Below are 20,701 nucleotides of genomic sequence, written 5' to 3'. Positions count from 1 at the left end.
GAAGACCGAATGCCCCCCTGCAACACCATTTTTCCCTCTCTGCCTCCCCTAATTTTTAATGTTTACTGATGGGTTTAATGTTGGCTGAACCTCGTTAATTTGGTATTGGAAGAGATGAGTGTGTTGTGTGCATTTGAGCGTGAAGGGGATAGATGATTCTGATGATGGTGCATGGGCTGACGAGATAAGGGGTGAATGGAGCTTATGCAGTAAGCATATATGATGAATCTGAATGTACAGGTGAACAAAAGACCTACCTGCTGTTATGGCTGCTGCTACTGCTAGCTGTGTAGCTGGTGATCTCTTCTCGCCGGTGCCGGTGCCAATGCTGACTCTGGATGATGATTCCAGATGATAGTTCCCTGCGTGCTCTTTCTCCCTTTTTTCTCTCTCTGATCCAACCAAATTCTGCTCCCCAAAATCTTGGAATTATCCTATCCTAACCACCTGGTCCCCCCTGTTGAGACACGCCTCCCACGTACCCCTTTTCCACGTTTTTTGTTTATTTGTTTTTTTATTTTATTTTATTTTTATTTTATTATTTTTTTTCAATTTTATTTTTAATTATTTTTAATTTTAATTTTATTTTTCAATTTTTTTAACTATTTTATTTAATTAACTTTATTAAAACAAATTGAAAATAAGAAATAAAATAAAAATTGAATTAAATAAAAATAAAAAATAAAAAGATAAAATAAAAGAAAAATAATAAAAACACATTTTTTCAACCCGGACAAAATTGGGTGTTGACAATCATCATCTTCACTCTGATGGTCTAAGAGATAAGTAGACCTTTTGTGAGGACATTCAAAAGAATAATGTCCCTTTTCTCCACATTTATAACATCTGGTCTCTCTACCCCTTCTTTCCCATGAAGGTTCTTGGTGAGAGTTTTCTCTTTCTTTTCCTCGCTCTCTCTCTTTCTCTCTTTCTTTTCCTCTCACTCTTTCTTTATGTTTTTCTCTTTCTTTTTCTCGAGGTTCCTCATACCTCGATCTACTACCCTCCCTCTTAGGATCTTTCCTATACTTGAAGGTGGTAGGGTAATTCCTTTTAGTGGAAGATTTTCTTCTATTTTGCTCTTCCACTCTCACACATAGCTGACCGAAATCATTGAGATCTAGGTAAGGTAAAAGCTCTACCTTATCACGGATCTTATAATTAAAGCCACTTTGAAACCTAGCTATGGTGAATCTTTCTTCCTCTTTAATTCCAGCTCATAACATGAGGAGTTCCATCTTCTGTCGATATTCCTCGACACTCATGTTTCGTTGTTGGAGTCTATGGAGCTTATCCATGATCTCCCTTGCATAATATGCTGGAACATGTCTTCTATGCAAGGTTGCTTTGAGTTCATTCCAATATTGGATGGTGTAGTCTCCTTGCATTCTTTGCTCACAAATCAAGGATGTCCTCCAATATAGAGTTGCGCCTTGGAAGGTCAAAGTTGCCAAGGTAACTCGTCTTCTATCATTAATGTGGTAGCACTCAAAAATTTGTTCTACCTTCATCTCCCACTCAAAATACTCTTCTACATTATCTCGGTCATAGAAGGGGGGAAGGTCAAGTTTCGGTTCCACATAATGATCTCTATGATGGTGGTGTCTTTTAGGTTGGTGTTGATAGTAGTCATTATGATGACCACCATAAACATTTTGGTCACTATGATGGGAATGATGATCACCACGATCATTGTTTTGCCTATGAGAAGACTCGGCATGATTTTGACCTCTTCGGTTAAGCGTGAGGCTAGTAACCATTTGCATAAGCTCATTTATCTCTTGTTGAGCTAGTTGAAACTCAGATTGAGTTCTATTAAGCTTGGCTTCAGTCCTATTAAGTTGAGCTTGAGTTCTATGAAGCTTCTCACTTAATTGCACATTCTCACAATCATTTTTTATACTCCCTTGGACACTTGAGTGACTCATACTTGTGAAGTAAGAAAGAAAGGTTTCCACAAGAGTTTGAAAAACTTGCACAAGTAGAGAGTCTAAAAACTTTTCACAAACTTTTTTTTTAGATTTTTGGTGAAGGATTTCTAGAAAGATTCTAGAGGTAAAATGAACCAAATAGCTCCCAAGAACGAGAGGTGAGTCACAAATGGACAAGCTTAAAAACCTTGTCCTTCCTAGTCAGAGTGTCTTTGGTTGTTTCTTACCTTAGTTTCTAGGTAGAAATCTTTCAAAAGCTTTTTGAATGCAAGATGAAATGCACCTAGAAACCAAATGAAGGTTTAGCTAAATGAAACGCGCCCCTATGTATCACGGAGACTTAAAACATAAAAGAAAATCAAGCAAAGTAAAGGAATGCAAATGGAAAATGCTAAGCGGTCCTAAGTGAAAGTGCAAGTGACACTTTGAGCCCCTTGATACACTTTCACACTAACAAGTGAAAACTAAGTTATTACAATGTTTAATTGTGCACTTGAAATTGCTTAAAAAGCATTTTTCCAAGCCACTTTAAGTTGCAAAATGAAAAGCCAAATAAACTTCAAAAGTTTTGTGATACAAAGCTAGAAAGTACTTGATACAATGGTTAAAATTGACAAATGATGAAAGGAATACTGTAGAGAGAGTAAAAAAAAATAAAAAAAATATATCAGGTCTTTGATTTTCTAGAACGTTGGAAATGAAGGACATGAGGTTAGCACGACCAAAGAATTTGGCAATGAAGACGGTGGCATGGCCTTGAGCTTCAGAGGTTTCGATCCACTGCCAAAAAGGACGCAACACATAGGATTTCTATTTTTAAAATGTTTCTTTTATCAAATTCCACATGATGCCACGTTTCAAAAACTGGCCACGTCAATGTTCAACTTTAGTAAAAACTTAACTCTGTTAAGTCAATTTAATGGAAGGGGCATAATTGATTCAAATTAGCCCTATTTAGGACTCAATTGGGAATTTAAAAAAAACGGGGATCGAATTGGGAAAAACCTACATAAATAGGGACAACTAAAGGAGTTTAACCTAAAGTTTTATAGCATTTTTTAATAAACCTATGTCCCTGCACGCCTCTCCTACTTTCCTTTTTTCGTTGTGTGTGTGTCCCTTCTTTATTGAAAAAAACCCAAAAGAATATAATCATGTACATACACATATTACCCGTCTATATTTAAAAAAAAACATTTTTCATTTTTAAATTGTCAAAAAATGTTGTTAAAAAAACATTTTCCATTTTGTTTTCTTCCTTTCAAGGTAAAAATAATACATACATACATATAGGTCACCACCATACAATACTACAACTACCAAAACAACAAGCAAAGCAACATGCTTTAATACATACAACACATAAACGAATCACGCACAAGAAAATTCACCCCATCAACCCGAAACAATTCCCCAATATAGAAGGTTTGGTTTAAAATACGACATTCACACAACAAGCCACGAGTTGCTCCCCTTACTTGGATCCAAGGATTGCTCACTTTCTTGAATCCAATGTTTTCTAGTGCTTATGCCCCTCCACAGTCACTGGTGTAGTCACTCTTAATGACTACCGACTAATCCTCCTTTCCCACTCTCTATAGTCACACTAAAATGTAACCTTTTCTTCCTTCCTCACATTATCTCTCGGTCTAGAGGATAAATGAAGCTAGGGTTTTTGTTTTCTCTTCTTACCTGGATCCTTCTCTTCCAAGCTAACTTTTGTAACCCTAAAAAATATCTCCTAAAACCCAAACCCACCTTTTCTTATTCCTTCCCGTTGAATCCGTTATAGTCTGTTAAAAAGAAACCACTTCCCTTTGCTATGTGCATGCCCCCCTCCACTACCAATAAATGTAGGCCAAGCCCCTTATTTTTTTTCCTCCCTTATCACGTGCCAAAAAAAAGAGTAAAGCAGTTTTATATTTTCTCTCTCTTACTTCCCATTATACCATAACGGCCCACCACTTTTTTTTTTCAAACAATAACACAAATATTACTATATAAGGTTTTCTTCAAAAATTCTGAAAATTTAATAATAAAACTAAATTCAAATAAATCTATATTCATTTCTACCACAATTTCATCAGCCACTAATGCACCACAGTTAAATCATGTAATATTATAAATCACACTAATAAATAAAATACTAAAATCAATAAGTATTTTATTTATTACGAGTCTTACAGGTACTACTTTTCTTATTCAAAATGTCTATTATGTCTCTAAGCTTTATACAAATCTGTTAAGTATTGGATAGTTGCAGGAATGAGGACTTTCCATTTTCATACAAAATGGAAAATGTAGTATTTATCACTTGTCTAAAGGTTTGATTGTTTAAACAAACATGACCTTAAATCGAATGCTCATTCTATTTAATTAAAGTTGAACCACACTATCTTCAATTGACGACTGCCTACATACTACCATAGATATCACTAACCTTTGGCATCAGAGGTTTAGTCATCTACATTACAAAGGCATGAAGACATGTAATGTCGTGCATGGTCTACCCACACTTGACTCCATGAGTATTGCATGTTCTAATGGCATGCAAGCACCATCTTAGAGGTCACACATGCAAATATTTTTGGACCTATAAAACCCATTTTCGATAGTGGAAAAAGGTATTTGTTTTAGCCTTACATATGAACATAGTCGTAAAGGTTGAATGTATTTGTTGTTTGAGAAATCAGAAGTTGTGGAACATTTCAAATCATATAAAAACACAATTGAAAAAAAGGTGGGAGCACTCATCAAGTGTCTCTGAATAAATAGAGGAGTGAAGTTTAATTCCCTTGCTTTCAGATCATTCTATGGTGAAAATGGTATCAAACGACAACTTACCACAACCTACATGCAACAACAAAACAGAGTAGCTAAACGTAAAAACAAGAACATTATGAATATGGTACGATGTATGTTATTTGCAAGAAGTGTTCCTAAATTTTTTTGGCCTGAAGCAGTCAGTTCGGCATTTTATTTGCTTAATTGTTGTCACACACATGTTGTAAAAAATGTCACACCACAATAAGCTTGGAGTAAGATTAAACCTTCTATTAAACACCTTCGAGTTTGGGGATGCTTAGGTCACATTCATGTACTAGATGCAACACGAGGTAAACTTGATGATAAAAGTTTTCCTTGTATCATGTTAGGTGTCAGTGATGAATCCAAATGTTACTACTTATCTAATCCTAAAGCCAAGAGAATTGTGATTAGCAAAGATGTTCTATTTGAAGAAGAAAAAGATTGGAATTGGAGTACAATTATAAAGAGTAGCTCGAAACTAAATTGGTCTGGGGTGATGATGAACTCCATAGTGATGATAGTGAACAACATCAACACAATGATGGAATTCAACTTGATGAAAATAGAGAACTCGAAGATGATGGTGAAACCAATGCAGTTCCAAGAAGAGAGCGACAACAACCAATTAGATGTAAGATTATGCTAGTTGTGTAGCTTTAAGTGAAGAAGAAGGAGAAGAGGTAATGTCTTACATGGTCCAAAATGTCATTAGTGAGGACTCGATTCTGTTTGAAGAAGCAATCAAACATGAAAAATAGAGAAAAGCCATGGACAATGAAATCTAATCAATTGAAAAGAATCACACCTGGAAATTAATGGATCTACAGTTAGAGTAAAAACAATTAGAATTAAGTGGATTTACAAAACAAAACTGAATAAAATGGTAGAAATTGATAAATGTAAAGCAAGATTAATAGTCAAAGGTTATTCATAATAACATGGAATTGATTTATGTAAAGTATTTGCACTTGTTGAACGGATGGACACAGTTTGGGTGATTGCGACTCTTGTAACATGCAAAGGGTGTGACATTTTTCAACTATATGTTAAATCTGTCTTCTTGTATGGAGAGTTGAATGAAGATGTGTACGTAGATCAACCAAAAGGATATGTGAAAAGGGGCATCAACATAGATGCTGAAAATTAATAAGTTCTTCTCAACGCCCTTTTTGTTGAACAAGTTTGTTCACTGGGACATTTTTTAAAGTCATTTTACGAGAAGTGTGCTTTTATATGGCTAAACCAAGCTCTTGGTGCTTGTGTTAGACCATAAAAGCTTTGTGTTGTTTTGTAAGAAGTGTATGACACAAAATTTTGATACGACAAATTAAAGGAAGATGAGGTTCTTTCTTGGAATTGAAGTCTTACAAAAACCAAAAGGAATATTTTTGTGCCAACAAAAATATGCTAATGACGTCTTGAAAAGGTTTGCAATGTTTGTGAGTAAACCTGTGAAAAGTCAAATTGTCTCATTTAGTAAGGTTAACAAAGATGTTAATGGCATACTTGTGGATGATATCCAATTTAAACGAAATTTGAGTAGCTTAATGTATCTAACAACTACACGACCATATATTATGTTCAGTGTAAGCTTAACTAACATATACATCTCGAAAACCAACTGAATTACACCTGTAAATAGCTAAGAGAATCCTACGCTACCTAAAAGGGACTACCAACTATGGAATATTCTACAGGAAAGGAGAGGAAGCAAATTTACTAGCTTTCATAGATTCTGATTATGTAAGTGATAAAGATGACTTTGAGAGAACATCTGGTTATGTATTCTTATTCAGTTCAGGAACAATGTCATGGATGTCAAAGAAGCAACCAATTGTTACTCTTTCAAGCACAAAGGTAAATTTGTGGTTGTTGTTGGTTGTGCTTGCCAAGCAATATGGATGAAAAAAGTTTTGAGGTTTGCATCTCATTCTCAAAATAGAACTAGAATTATATGTGATAACATTTCAACTATTAAACTTTCAAAAAATCCAGTTATGCATGGAAGAACCAAGCATATCAGAGTGAGGTTTAATTTTTTATAGGATATTGTGAAAGACAAAGAAGTTGAGATGGTGTACTGTGAAAGTTAGGAACAAGTTGCAGATCTAATGACTAAAGCCTTGAAATTTGAGGGTTTCCAAAAACACAAGAAGAATATGGGAATGTTTGATCTTGTTGAAATGAACTAACTACATACTACAATCAATTTATGTAACACCGCAATTTTTTCATTTACTAAAATCTATAATTAATACAAATTACATAATTTAAAATAAAACTTAATTCCTATTTTAATGAAAATCTCATTAAACAAAAAAAAAATTATTTTACAACCATAAAATTTATTAAAAATAAGACTCAAAGACTATCTCAAATGTCTCCCGATATTGACCACTCTCCCTAGGTGCATCTTCCTCAACACCTGTACGATCATTTGCTTTCATATAAAACGACCATCGCCGGTGGAAACCACCAATCCAAGGGTGAGCTAACATACAAACATCCAAACATCATAGCACATACACATCCATCACAATATAACAACTCACTTAAACCTGACATATTCTCAGTGTCTCACAACGTCATACAATTACACTAACTATTTCACATAAACACATAAAACATGTCATCACTACAATTTATACAACCACCAGTGAACTCAACGTCAAGAGTTGATTTATAACTCTCACATGCAGCTTACTAATAGCCACTCACCACTAAAGAAACCACCTTTCCTTCTTCCCTGAATCCTTACAGATATGACACCCTTCTCATTTCCCTCGAGCCTTAAAGATGGGGTTCACTTCCCATCACTCTTATCGAGAGCTTGAAAACGTGAGAAAAACACTAGAAGTTTTTAAAGTTCTTTCGCATGACAGTGTCTAATACTTTGTAAAGAGAATGTATAAAGATTGTAAGATGTTTAGACGATGACTTTTATAAGATGAGTAAATGGAAAACATTTTGAATGGAAAACATTTTGAATGGAAAACCAATAAATCCTAGATTTCTATACTGGTTCACTCAACTTGAGCTATGTCCAGTTCTCCCTTAAGAGCTCTTAAAGGGTTCCACTAATCTTTTCCAAGATTACACGAGTTTTACCTCTCCACGTTTACACTGAGTATTCTCACCACTCCTTGTTCAATAGTCAACACGACTAGACATTCCTGGTTTACAACAAGTAGTATTCCCACAACTCTTGGTTCCAAACTTAGACAACACGTCCAAACAAGTGTTTTAATTCTCTTTCAAAATTTACAACACAAACGGTGTTAGGAACCAAACTATAGATGATAACTCTTAAGGAGAGGATGTAAACGGTATGAGGTGTTATGTATTTTGCTAAGATTTTTCTCTCAAAAGATATTCAACTTCAAACGATATATGAGCACAACAAGTTTTTCTTTCTATTATCTTTTCACGTTGCTATTCTTTTTATGTTATATTTATTTTGTTATCATCTTCTTATTCTCTTCCATATATAGCTTCTCTTGAAAGATGACTGTTAGACAAAGAAGTTGACTTTTGGAGAGATGGTAGCCTTTAGATGTGAAGTCATACTTTAGTCTACTTTATAGGGTTCATAGTGAAACTTGAGCTTGTACAATGTGACAGAGCATATGGCTTTAAGGGAAACATTCCCAGACTGTTCTTCTACTCTCACAACGTCTTTTTCTAGGATGCAGTAACATATCTTTCATTTTTATTGATCTGGACGAATATCAAGAAACAAATATATACAAGCATTGATGTACTTTATCATACATGCATTAAATGTTTTGAACGTTGGTAAGCGTTAGATAATGTAGCATGTTCAAGACATTTTTTATTTGTCATTTCATTCATAAATGCATTGTTTGGTTAATGCATATAATCATCATATGGTATAAACATAAGATGGTTTTTCAAAGGCTATAGCGTTTAGTGATTATTCATCAAACGATGTTTTATTTAGAAAACTTTGTTTGATATAACACTGTATTAAATAAAAACTTCTTTTAAATTTAGTGTTATATAAGAGATAGACTTCTATTTTCATAAGATGCTAGATTGTTTTTCTCATATAATCTAATAGATGAATTCAAAGAGAAATAATTTCTTTTAGACATCTTCAAGATGTTGTTTATGATTTTCTAATTCATTTAGACAGATTGATCTATAAAACATTATTTATAAACTTTGCTTCAAACGTTAGACGCCATTGCTTTAAACAACTTTTCACATGCACAAATATTTCATTTAACGCTTTTTGTTAAACTTGAAAACCTGGGTTGCTTACACGATCTATTCTTTAGACGATCTTGTTTTAACAAAGCTTTCCCGACAAAGTTCACCTCCGGTACAACTGCACAGAGTTACCATTCACCACCTTTCATCGAGTCACCACACACAACCATTTATTTATGTTTCTAAACAAGCACATATATATTAACATATCAACACAATCTTACTAAATAACATCTACTCCGCAATTTAGACTCATATAAAATACTACATCACATACAAACAAAAAGACAAGAAAAGAAAATCAAGAATAAAAGAATCTAAGCTCCCTTTACCTCTTACTCGTTGCTTCTCTTTCAAATTTACTCAGTCACGTTCTTTTTCGTCCAAAGGTAACAATAATTCACTCGTTTAGTATGTATATTTATGGGTTTCATTCTCACTTTTAAAATTCTAAATACTCTTAAAAGATTTTAGGTGATCTTCTAAAAATAATAAAATATTATATATATCTTATCCTACTTTTTTGTTTTATGTTTCTTTGAAAATCTCTTTAAATTTGTTTTATATAACGAAAATCTCATACATAATAAATTTATATCCTTTTAATGAATTCGTTTAAGAAATAATCCTCGTATATAATTGTTTATATTATAATAATTATTTTATATATCTTATATTATAGTAACCATTTTATATATGTTTTAAATAAAAAAATCTCTTCAATGATTAGTAAACCACAAGGCATAACCTGTAGTCTCTTATGGGTAATGTGTTATGTTTTCATTTTCGCTATATAAGAACCTGAGTTCAATGAAATAAACATTGAATTCCTACACTAATATATCTAATCACTTACACTCATCCAAGTCTAAGTGTTTACATATATTATGATATAATAAAAATATGATAAACCAATAAAATTATTCATTATTTTTTAACCTTAAGTAGGCATTGATGTTAAAATAAAAATAATATATATATATATATATATATATATATATATATATATATATATATATCAAATTAATGTTTATATGTGATTAATAAATAAACAGTAATTTTTTGGATTAAAAAAATATCCCACGAAAACAACTAGGAAAAAACTAAACATTTATAAAACATTTACTATGATACCACTCCACCAGATGCGCTTGGCTAAGGCCTATCATTCAATGATTAAATATAATAAAATATGCTATTAATAATTATTCGATCTTAGCATGTTCAAATATGCTTTTATTTTCTTCTCTTATCTTTTCATAATTTAAAAAAAAAAATCATTTTAAAATGTTTTCTCTTAAATTTTAGTTAATTTCTTTTCATAATAATTATCATTTCTTTTCGAAAAGTTCATTTTAAATGTTGATTAATTAAATTATTTCTTAATACTACCATAAACGGATATGTTAAGTTTAGGATTTAATTGGATAAAAATAAAAGAAACAAAACAAGTATACTTTTAAAAAGTTTATGAAAAATTCTAAAATACAACGACTAAAATCATAAAAGCAGAAGAGAAAAATCTATTTCAAGATTTGAAAATTAGAACTAGACCATAACTTTAATATAAAAAATTGTAATATTCAATAACCAATTGTTAGCTATGTTATTTTTTGTTTTAACTATAACTAAATAATATTTACCCTCTAGAAGTTAGTCTATAAGTAGAAAAAATATTTCAAATTTATCTTGTGAGTTAGTAAAATATTAACATAGATATTAAACTAAATATTTTCTTATAGTTTTGTTCTCAACACTTAAAATTACTATTGTTTTTATGAAAAGAAGGACTACATTACTTATAATATAAAGAAGTTCTCCCATTTTGTATACACATGTCATATTCTTAAGTTATTCTTGAGAATATCTTAAAATAATATATAATGATTTAAAAAGAAAAAGAAAATAAAATATCAAAATACTAAAAATAATTATTATATATATCGACACGACAAAAACATATTACATCTTTAAACACCACAATATACTATTACCACACACAATGTACTATAAAGCCCAACTATTATTGTATGCAATCATCATTATTAATTGTATTTTCTTATTAATTGTATTTTCTTATAAAAAATATAGACACACACAAAGGTTCATTTCCCATTAAAGGTTTAATATATCTCTCTAATTTGACCTAGAATTTCAAATAGGTTCTCTTCTTTTTCGACGTCTCAATCAGGTCCTTATTTTGTAAAATTGAATCAAATAAAAGATTTCTGTTAAATTGATCAAACATTGTTAAGAAGGGTGTTAGGTAGCATGCTGACAGTGTAGTTTTTTATTACGTGGCATTAAAAACATGACTGAATTATATTTTTTAATTTTTGAATTAAAAAATGAAGTGTACAAAGTGGAAACACGTTTTTAAGTAAGGGCAATGTTGGAAATGAAATAAAATTAAGTGTTGAAAGCCCCCATTGTCCTCTGCAATTGCGAAATCGAAATGAAATTAGGGAAGTTGAGGTTTAGGGTTCGTGGGAGAAAACAAAAGTGTGATCTTCTTTCGAATGCGCCACCGAAGGGTCCCTCACCGACGTGAAGCTTCAGAACATTCTCGTTTTCGACGGCGAGGTGAAAATCGCGGACTTCGGGCTCACCAAGGAGAAGGGGGAGAAACAAGGGAAATGCGAGTTCAGGGGAACGTCGTTGTTTATATTGCCGGAATCGGTGAACGACGATGAATATGAGCCGCCGACGGATATTTGGGCCTTGGGATGTGCCATCGTGGAGATGGTGACCGAAAAACCCGCGTGGGGTGTTAGCAACGGTTCCAATATTTGGTCATTGATGATTCGGATTGGAGTGGGAGAAGATATGCCAAAGATTCCAGAAGAATTGTCGGAAGAGGCGAAAGACTTTTTGGAGAAGTGCTTTGATAAGGATCCCAAAAACAGGTGGAGCACTGAGATGCTTCTGAAGCACCCTTTCATCAAAGTTGACTCATTTTCGTTCGAGAATGTTCATCAAACGTTATCATCACCGTCGTCGAAGACCCACTTCGATTTTCCTGACTGGGCGTCCACCGTAATGGCTTCGCTCCCGTCCTCCATGGATTCCGATGAGCACTTTGGGTGGTCGAGTTCTCCGGAGAGTCGTCTCCGGCAGCTTATCACCGATAAGACACCAGAGAATTGGTCAGAATTGGATGGCTGGATCGGCGTTAGGTGAAGTTCTTGGAAATGTTGCTGGTTCTGTGATTATAAACAAAATCCACCACATTCGTTCATTCTTTTTAATTCATTAGTTTGTGAATTAAGCAGGCACATGATACAATTCCTTCCGCCACCTTTGACAAAGTGTAAATATATTTTGTTCGGAATGTCAAGTCGATTTTGGATCATTGTGAATAATATTCTTTTCTCCCACAAACCCTAAACGTGAACTTCCCCCAATTTCATTTCGATTTCGCAATTGCAAAGGACAATGGGGCTTTCAACACTTAATTTTATTTCATTTCCAACTTTGTCCTTACTTAAAAACGTGTTTCCACTCTGTACACTTCATTTTTTAATTCAAAAATTAACAAACTACAACTCAGTCACGTTTTTAATACCACGTAATAAAAAACTACACTGTCAGCATGCCACATAACACTCTACTTAACGGCGTTTGATCAATTTGACGAAAAACCTTTATTTGATTCAATTTTACAAAAATAAATATCCAATTGAAACGCCGAAAAAGAAGGGGACTTATTTGAGATTCTGAGCGAAAATAGAAACCTAAATAGATAAATTAAAGATTATTCAAAGAGCACTAAGTACTTTAAAGTTTATTATGAATAGTAATCATAATTCGAAGAAATCTAGAATAATACGTAAGCATTATAAGTAACTTTTTAAAAATTAAATAATTGGTTAATTCTATGATTTTATTACCACTAGTAAAAAATCGCATTTTTAACTCGCACATTACGCCTCGGTTTTTCCAGAACCGAAGCATATCAAAACGCGGTGGCAATTTTGTAAATTTTAAACCACTATATGCCTCGGTTGTTAAGCAACCGGTGTCTAAACCGAATACTGCCTCAGTTAAAAGAATGGACCGAGATATATACTTTAGGTGAAAGAGATACTGCCTCGGTTAACAAATGGACCGAGGCATAAGACTATTAAAACTTGGGCTTCGCCCGTGCAAATCTTCAGAAAACCTAACATCTCTCCCATTTCCCTTTTATTTTTCTTGCTTCTCTCTCTTCTGTATACACTCCACTGCTGCCTGCGCTAAGTGCCCCTGTCGCTGCCCCTACGCTGCCCCGCCGTTCCCGGGAGCCACCTCCACCTGCCCCGCCGCTGCCCTTGTCGTTCGCCTCTTCGTAGATCCGAAGCCGATGCCTCTTCGTAGATCCGAAGCCGATGCCTCTTCATAGATCTGAAGCCGATGCCTCAATCGACCTCATCTGAATGATGGGTCCAACAGGGTAAATGCCTCAATCGATTCCAGTCCGAGGAAGGTATTCATAAAGATACCATCGGTTTTCTTCTTCTTCTTCTTTTCTTTGTTGTTGTTGCTGATGGAAGATTGTTTTGTCTTCGTTAAGGGGTGGCGGAGGTGAGGAGACGAAGAGGTCTTTGAGCTTGTGGCGGACGCGGGCCTCGGGGAGGGGCGGGGGATCTTGCGGCAGGGGATGAATCAGCGTCGGGCGAGGAACATGCAGAGGGTCTTGCAGCGGCGCAGGTGGATTACAAGGGTGATTGTTGGACTGCGAGTGGGATCTGAGAGAGGAGAGGGAAAGAGATTGATTAGAACTGAGAAAGGAAAGGGAAGGGAAGAAGGCTTTGGACATTGATTTGGGTTTTCTTCTTTGTTTTACTTGATTCCTGTTACAGTTTTCTTCTTTGTTTTAAATTTTTGAGCTGAAATTGGAAGAAATTTTGGGAGCTGAAATTGGAAGAAATTTTGGGAGAATTCTTGGATTTGGATTTGTTTGGCATATGAGAGAATGACTGAGAAATGAATGAACTGAGAAATGAATGAACCGGGAAAGAGAAATGAATAAACTGAGAAATGAATGAACCGGGAAAGAGAGTCAGTACGAAAAAATAAAAAAAAAAAATACACTCTACTGCCTCGGTTATCTAAGAACCGAGGCATATTCTTGTCTCATTTTATCCCGGTCTATAACCGAGGCATAAAGTTTAATCTTTTTACCTCGCCGGTATATGCCTCGGTTGTAGAACCGGTGCCTAAAAGCAAAAGTAACCGGTGCAGTATCCTCTTAGTGTACTAGTGTACACCAATCAATTAGATTGAGTATATAGGTATGATTTTAACCTACATAGATTTGTATGAAGAAAATTTATACAAGAAAAAGTATATGAGGTTAATATATCCATAAAAGTCCAACGAACAAAGGGTAGCTCATGAATTTTTGTTATTCAATTAAATAGAGTAAAATATCTATTATATATAATGACACCTTATGAAATATAAAAAACTCATCAAAAGAAAATAATTATATAAAGATAGTTTAATTCTACAATTCATTCATAGTTAAATTGTTCATTTGTTATCATATAATTACCATTCAATTAATTCTTAAATATGTATGAATTAACCAAACAAGTCAATTAACTCATTAAAATTTTTACTGATTCCAAGTCTATATGAATGAAGTTATACGTTAAAACTTACATATTTCAAACATATATACATATGAAGTTTTACTTTACAAGTATGTATGCACGGGAAGATGTCATGGTTTAGTAAATTAAACACAGATCATATTCAGTAAGGCATGGTCAAGCCAATGACATGCAAACACTACAGCTAGTGAAACCTGTGAGGTTTATCATTAATAGCACCGAACCAGACTACAAATATAAAAATTAGTAAAAAAAATATTTTGACAGCCAAACCCACCGCTCATCCACCAAACACAAATCAACAATAAATAATAGAGACTATATCATTCAACATAACAATCCACGGTCAACTCCAACAAAAACATGGCATATGCACCTCAACAAAACACCCAAGGCAAGTCAGAAATAACATGACCAGAAAACATGCCTCATAACAACAAAATCACTGTATTTACTATTGCTATAAAAGTATAAATATTCTTTTGATCACAATTATTTCTTAATAAAATTGAGTATTCTTTAAATTTTAACCACTTTTAACTAAATCTGAATATCATTATTATTGTTTATCCAAACATTATCTTAAATGTTCTCAAATAAAACATTGTATTTATTATCATTCAACAAAATATTGTGTTTGACATTATGAGACTAAGTATTTATATGTGTCATTATCTCGGATTATAAGACAAAAAGAGTCTTCACAACTTATACCTTGTTTTACAACACTTTATCAAAACCAAATGTTAGGTTAGGATTACATTTTACATAAATATTTATTATACACATCCAAATAAATAAATAAAAATATTAAATAATATTAAAATAAAAGATTTATTAAAATATATGACTTTAACACCTGAATTCAGCGTTGTTAAAATCAATTTTCAAACTGAAACTTATTTTAATTATAAACAATAATAAATATACAGATTAATTTTTTTAATTACTGTGAGTTATATTTATAATTAAATAAATAAATATGTTATAAATATTGTAACAGAAAATCAAACATAACACTAATCATACAAATTTATTAAGCAAAATAAAAAATTATAGTTTTGTTTGTATAAAAAAACGTGATTATTTTTTAAGTAATGTTTTATTAAATCTACAAGTAAATTTAAAAACAAAACTTCATAATGAACGTTGTGCATTATTTTATGTATCTTTAATTTATCTTTATTAAAATACTATTTTAATATTTTAATGGATAAAATTAACTTTAACTTTAATCTTAACCTATTTTAACTCTAACCCTAATTCATTCTACATGGGTATATGGGAAATTTTGTGAGATTGACCTTTTTCAACCTATTCATTATGAGTCAATAAAAATATATGTATTTTAAAAAACAAGTTAAGCTTGATATGCAAATAAGTCAAATTAACATCTTTTACTTTTTACAGCATTTATTTCTTAATCCTCTTAACTATTTACTAGTCTTACTTACGCAGATAGTCTTCTAAGTTTCGTCCAAGACTAAGATGGTGTGTACAAATTTTCTATAGCATAAATGTCTTTGCTCCATGTTTATGAGTGTTAATTCCTATAAACCAATCATATTATTCATTAATTTTAACCTAACTGAAACTAAGATGTTAAAACAAAAATAATATGTATATAAAATAAATAATGGTTTAAACTATTTTTGTCTTGTGATTATTAATAAATGGTAATTTCTTGAATAAAAAAAAATACAACACTCTATTTTATAGAAAAAATCTAAAATTATAAAACCAGAACATGATAACATGCGCATCCGCGGAATCGAACCCCGGTCAGTACCGTGGGAGGGTACTATGATACCACTACACCAGATGCGCTGTTGGAGATTATGAATGTGTTTCATAATTATATTTCTAATATTATTTGAAATAATTCTATAATGCTAATACAGAAAACAAAAGTATGATAGGGAGCAGATTGAAATATCAATTACACTTATGAGTAAGTTTTCAAAAATTAAAAGATTGGTTTATTCTATGATTTTACCAATTGGGTTGACTATATATATAGGGTATGATTTTAACCATGGTTAAGGATAAATAAAGTTTTAAACTGGAGAAAGTGTATAGAGTTATCATATCCATAAAAGAGCAACTCATGATTTTTTTTTTCTAAAGTAAAAGAAAATTCTTTAAAATTGAGATTTTTAAACAAAATTTACTTCAAGATCTTTATATACATAAAAAAAAGTAATTTGGTATAAACTTTTACTGCTCACTATGTAATCTGATTTGTTATGCTAATATTTAAATCATCGTACAACTTAAACATAACTTAATTATAAGTCTCAAATTAGAATATATATATATATATATATATATATATATATATATATATATATATATATTTCTACAAGAATATATACTATGGTGAGTCAGGTTATCACAGTTGGCTCCTACAGTCCAACTTTCTGTACAAAATCCCATTTTTGTTTGCGTAATCGTTTACGAGCTAGTTGTAATCGATTACAAGTGTGTTTTTTTGTCTACACAAGTTTTAGGACTTCCCCTAACTTGGTCATCTCACAAACATTGTTTCTTTCCTCCATCTTGGACTGCCCAAACATGACTTTCCAGCCTCTACTCACACTTCAACACTAAAAAAAAGTGTCAACCATTGGATAAATGTCAAAAAATTAAAAATATTGACTAGGTTAACTTTAAAGAATTAACTGCACTTACTCAGATGATCAAAATCATAAATTAGTAGTCATTTAAAAGAGTTTTGAGTATATTTTGTAATAAAAAAAGAAGCACATCATTTGGACGTATGTGAAAAAAGTTATGATTAAAATAGTTAGCAAAGGTCAAAGTTGACAACATGTTATCTCACTCAAATTGCCTTTGGAGAGTGACGTTCTCAAAGCTGAGTTCCAGACTTAGCTAACATGATCATCAAACCAACATTGGGTCTTTCCTCCACCATGGGTTGCCGAAACCTCAGTTTTCAGGCTCTACTCACACTTAAACACTAAAAAGAAGTCTTATCAATTCAAGAAATATGAAAAAATTACGTAAAATGTCTTTGGCTACTTATGTGCCCACAGTTGGCTCCTACAACATAAGTTTTTGTACAAAACCAGATTTTTTTTTCGTGTAATTGTTTACAGGGTCCTTGTAATCGATTACAATGGCCAAAAAGGCCTACACTTGATTACCAAGACATAATTTCAAAGGTCTTTGAGTCTAGATTCCAACAAAACAAGAATCAACTCATTTGGAGTTCGGTGAAGAAAGTTATGAGCAAAACAACCAGCAAAGGTTAGTGGTGGCAGAAATGTATAAAACGTTAACTTTAAGGAATTAACTGCACCTACTCATACGTCCAAAAATCACAAATTAGTAGTCATTGGAAAGAGTTTTGAGTCTATTTTATAATATAAAAAATTACATCATTTGGAGGTTTGTGGAAAAAGTTATGATTAAAATAGTTAGCAAAGGTCAAAGTTGACAACATGTTATCTCACTCAAATTGCCTTTGGGGAGTCACGTTCTCACAGCTGCGTTCAGGACTTAGCTAACATGATCATCACACCAACATTGGGGCTTTCCTTATCCATGGGTTGCCCAAACCTCCATTTTCAGGCTCTACTCGTACTTAAACACTAAAAGGAAGTCTCATCCATTCAAGAAATATGAAAAAATTATGTAAAATGTCTTTGGCTACTTATGTGCCCACATCTGGCTCCTACAGCACAAGTTTTTGTACAAAACCAGATTTTTTTTCATGTAATCATTTACAGAGTCCTTGTGATCGATTATAAGTGACAGAGTACCCTGCAAATGCTTGAAATCCAATAAATTTTTGTCAATTTCTCATTATTAATGGATGATACTCAATCACATTGGACACTTTGTTTTAAAGATTCCAAACAACACTCACTTGACAATGCCAATAGGGAAAGGAATAACACTTCAAATAACATTCACAATAATGAATGCAAATCAAGATCCATCTTCATTAACGTTAAAAAAAATGTTACAATACATTATTTTGTTCATCTATGTACAATGATCTCTTACTTTCTAAAATAACTAAATACACAAATCACTCATGTTTTGTCCTATTTCCAGTGTACGGAGTCCTAAGGACTGTACTCTTGTATCGCTTTCGTGATCTGACCCTCACAATCTTATGCTGACACGTGGCGTTTTAAAAAAGTTAGCAAAGAAGAGTTGTTAATATATTGAGATCCGAAATTTTTTTTTTCTCTCTCTTTGAATTTTTTTTCTCTCTCTTATGCTTTTCACACTTTATCAATACTTTTTCCTCTGCACCTCTCTCGGTAAAGTGATACTGATGTCTCTCAATGTTGTCTCTCCACACCAACATCATATGTCTCTCACCAAACCCTACGTAGTTACACTCTGCTGCGCCCACCTCACCCTTGTTCCCCACACCTCTCTTATTAGCTTTTCGTTGTAGAACTGTTCTCCGTGTACCGGCCAAGTAATCATGGGGACACCACCACTCACAGCCTCCACGGTGGAATTCCACCTGCAATGGCTCAAGAATGCTCCAATGACATGATGGTTCAAGATAACCAACTGTGGAGCCCACCCCTTGATAACCATCCCCTTCTCTGCATTCCTCTCTTCAAACCCCTCGGGCATCACTTCTCCTTCTCTTCCTCACTCTCCTCCTTCCCCTTCTTCTCTGGCACCACCCATATGAACCCATGACCCGATGCTTCAATCCCGCATGCAATCTCGTGCCCCATCGTTTTCTCGTAGTAGCGGATGTATTCTTCTCCGTCGAGCTCCGCGAAGTTGTTCATGATTAGGTCGTAGCTTCCGAGCTCCGTCTCTAGGTACTTATCAAGGAATTGGGCCAACTCCTTCGTGGTGATGCGTAGAGGGTTATGGAGTGAGGAAGGGTCGGACTGAGAAGAGAATTGGAAGAGTGGGAGGAGGAGTGTAGGGCGTAGACAGTAAAGAGGGAGAAGCCGTTGAAGGCAAGTCTAGGGATGTTAAGGTTGTTGGCCAAGTCATGAACTCAAGGGAATAGAAAGTTGGCGATGGTGCAATCAGGTGGATTCTCCTCCACAAAGTTCTAGATGGGGTTTGGAGCACGGTGGTGGCGTTCAAGACCTTAACGGGTTGGTCAGCGTCGGTGATGGAGGAGATGTTTTCGAGGGCGTCGGGGAGACCGACTTTTTGGGAGGGAAATTGAGAGGTGTGGAAGCGGAGGAAGGGGTGGGAGGGGATGGATTTGCGAAGAGTTAGGGCGCTGGAAAGGTGCTGATAACAGTCCCTCAGAAAGTGAGGGGATTTCTTGTGATCCTCATGAAGCTCCTTTTGATTATGACCGACCTCCCTCACCTATTGTCACCACTTTCTAAGAGTATCATTGAATTAACTATAAAGGAAATGCGTGCCAGAGATAACATTCTTGGTCTTGTTCATCTGGATGATGCAAAAAGTTTTGACATGTCACTAAATGAATCTAATGTGAAAGTAGATAGAAAATTGTCACAAGGGAGTGGTAGGAAAATGAAATCTCTGGAGGAGTGCACCTACAACTAGTTCTGGAGCAAAGGAGAGACCAGGTGCTAAGAAAGTTGATAAGCTGTTAGCAGCTGAAATATACCCTAAATCAGCCACAAATATTTGGTGCATTAGAAATGCAAATGGTATTGATGCTCTGATGGACGAGCGCCCGAGGAGAGGTCGATTGAAGTTGCGCGAACATGAACTGGACCTCCTCGAAGCTCCCTCCGACGAGTAAAGACGCAGCGGAATGATGAGGAACACGAGATCGAGGAATGAATCAAATGAAATCTAAGGAAACCGAGAGTGAACACAACGAAACCCTAGACCTCGGTTTAAACAGTGGAAAATGGATTTTAAATGATGAGATAGGTGTTTAATCGGTGGAAAATGATAAACAAGGTGAGGAGAGGTTTTTAATCGATCCAAAAGCTAGATCAAACGGTGAAAATGAAGAAATGGTGAAAAGGATGTGGAATCTGTGAAGAGAATGATGTTTATAGATGATGAAGAGGTGAATCTATGAAGATAGAAATGAAATAGAGGCTTACTGAGAGGATGATGCGTTTGAGAGGGAGAACCCGTAGCAGATGAGGTTTCTTCGAAGTGGAAATGTGAGTAATGCGTTCGACA

At 33.8% G+C, this 20,701-nt stretch overlaps 1 protein-coding gene, 1 non-coding gene and 1 pseudogene across 2 annotated transcripts; 1 reads left to right on the top strand and 2 right to left on the bottom strand.

The window, feature by feature from the left end:
- Window positions 1-5,079: 5,079 nt before the first annotated feature.
- Window positions 5,080-12,152, top strand: LOC108339284 (mitogen-activated protein kinase kinase kinase 20). Its single transcript, XM_017576421.1, has 3 exons — window positions 5,080-5,370; window positions 6,536-6,596; window positions 11,506-12,152. Exons 1-3 carry the CDS (start codon window positions 5,080-5,082, stop codon window positions 12,150-12,152), a joined length of 999 nt encoding a protein of 332 aa, XP_017431910.1.
- Window positions 12,153-13,413: 1,261 nt separating this feature from the next.
- LOC108339282 (UDP-glycosyltransferase 73B5-like) lies at window positions 13,414-20,197 on the bottom strand (annotated as a pseudogene).
- TRNAG-CCC (transfer RNA glycine (anticodon CCC)) lies at window positions 16,326-16,396 on the bottom strand. The gene has a single exon. It is a non-coding gene; the product is annotated as a tRNA-Gly (tRNA).
- Window positions 20,198-20,701: the final 504 nt, after the last annotated feature.

Source organism: Vigna angularis, chromosome 5, assembly GCF_016808095.1.
Source record: "Vigna angularis cultivar LongXiaoDou No.4 chromosome 5, ASM1680809v1, whole genome shotgun sequence".
Classification (NCBI taxonomy): domain Eukaryota; kingdom Viridiplantae; phylum Streptophyta; class Magnoliopsida; order Fabales; family Fabaceae; genus Vigna; species Vigna angularis.
The sequence above is the reverse complement of the archived record's forward strand: the minus strand, read 5'-3'. Positions and strand labels throughout refer to the sequence as shown.

Coding starts and splice junctions, on each gene's coding strand:
- LOC108339284 (XM_017576421.1), top strand. CDS start 5,080: ATGTTAGGTGTCAGTGATGAATCCAAATGTTACTACTTATCTAATCCT. Junction 5,371..6,535: donor GCGACAACAACCAATTAGAT/GTAAGATTATGC, acceptor ATTCTTATTCAG/TTCAGGAACAATGTCATGGA. Junction 6,597..11,505: donor TTACTCTTTCAAGCACAAAG/GTAAATTTGTGG, acceptor GCGCCACCGAAG/GGTCCCTCACCGACGTGAAG.